Consider the following 347-nt stretch of genomic DNA (forward strand, 5'->3'; position numbering starts at 1 on the left):
CCCCGGGCGGCCCAACCGCCGCCGCCCCCTCTGCCTGCCTCCCCCCCGGGCCCGCACTCACTCGTCGTCCTGCAGGGCGCTCTGCTCCGTGAGGGGCCGCAGCGGAACGCGGCTCTCGCCGCCGCCGCCGCCAGCCCGGGCCTGCGGGGGCTCGAAGCAGAGGGACAGCTTCGCCCCCAAATCCCCACCGCCCCAGCCGCCTTTGTCGCGGGCGGCCTCGGAACCGCTCCCCGCGGAGGGCTGGAAGCCCGAGAAGTCTTGCCAATCCCCCGGGTCCCGCTGCGAGGCCGCCGCCGCCATAGCTGCCGCCGCAGCTGGAGACGCCGGCCCGCGCGCCCGCGCCCCCG

General features: G+C 79.0%; 1 protein-coding gene across 2 annotated transcripts in view; it reads right to left on the reverse strand.

Annotated features, from left to right (window-relative positions):
- FEZ2 (fasciculation and elongation protein zeta 2 (zygin II)) overlaps positions 1 to 341 on the reverse strand; it is a 28,337-nt gene extending 27,996 nt beyond the window's left edge. For both annotated transcript variants that reach the window (XM_010581239.1, XM_010581238.1), the window contains exon 1: positions 62 to 341. In XM_010581239.1, coding sequence (XP_010579541.1) covers positions 62 to 300 — 239 coding nt within the window. In that variant the 5' untranslated portion in view covers positions 301 to 341. The remainder of the gene's footprint in view (positions 1 to 61) is intronic.
- Positions 342 to 347: the final 6 nt, after the last annotated feature.

Source organism: Haliaeetus leucocephalus, unplaced genomic scaffold, assembly GCF_000737465.1.
Source record: "Haliaeetus leucocephalus isolate CR32 unplaced genomic scaffold, Haliaeetus_leucocephalus-4.0 Scaffold752, whole genome shotgun sequence".
Classification (NCBI taxonomy): domain Eukaryota; kingdom Metazoa; phylum Chordata; class Aves; order Accipitriformes; family Accipitridae; genus Haliaeetus; species Haliaeetus leucocephalus.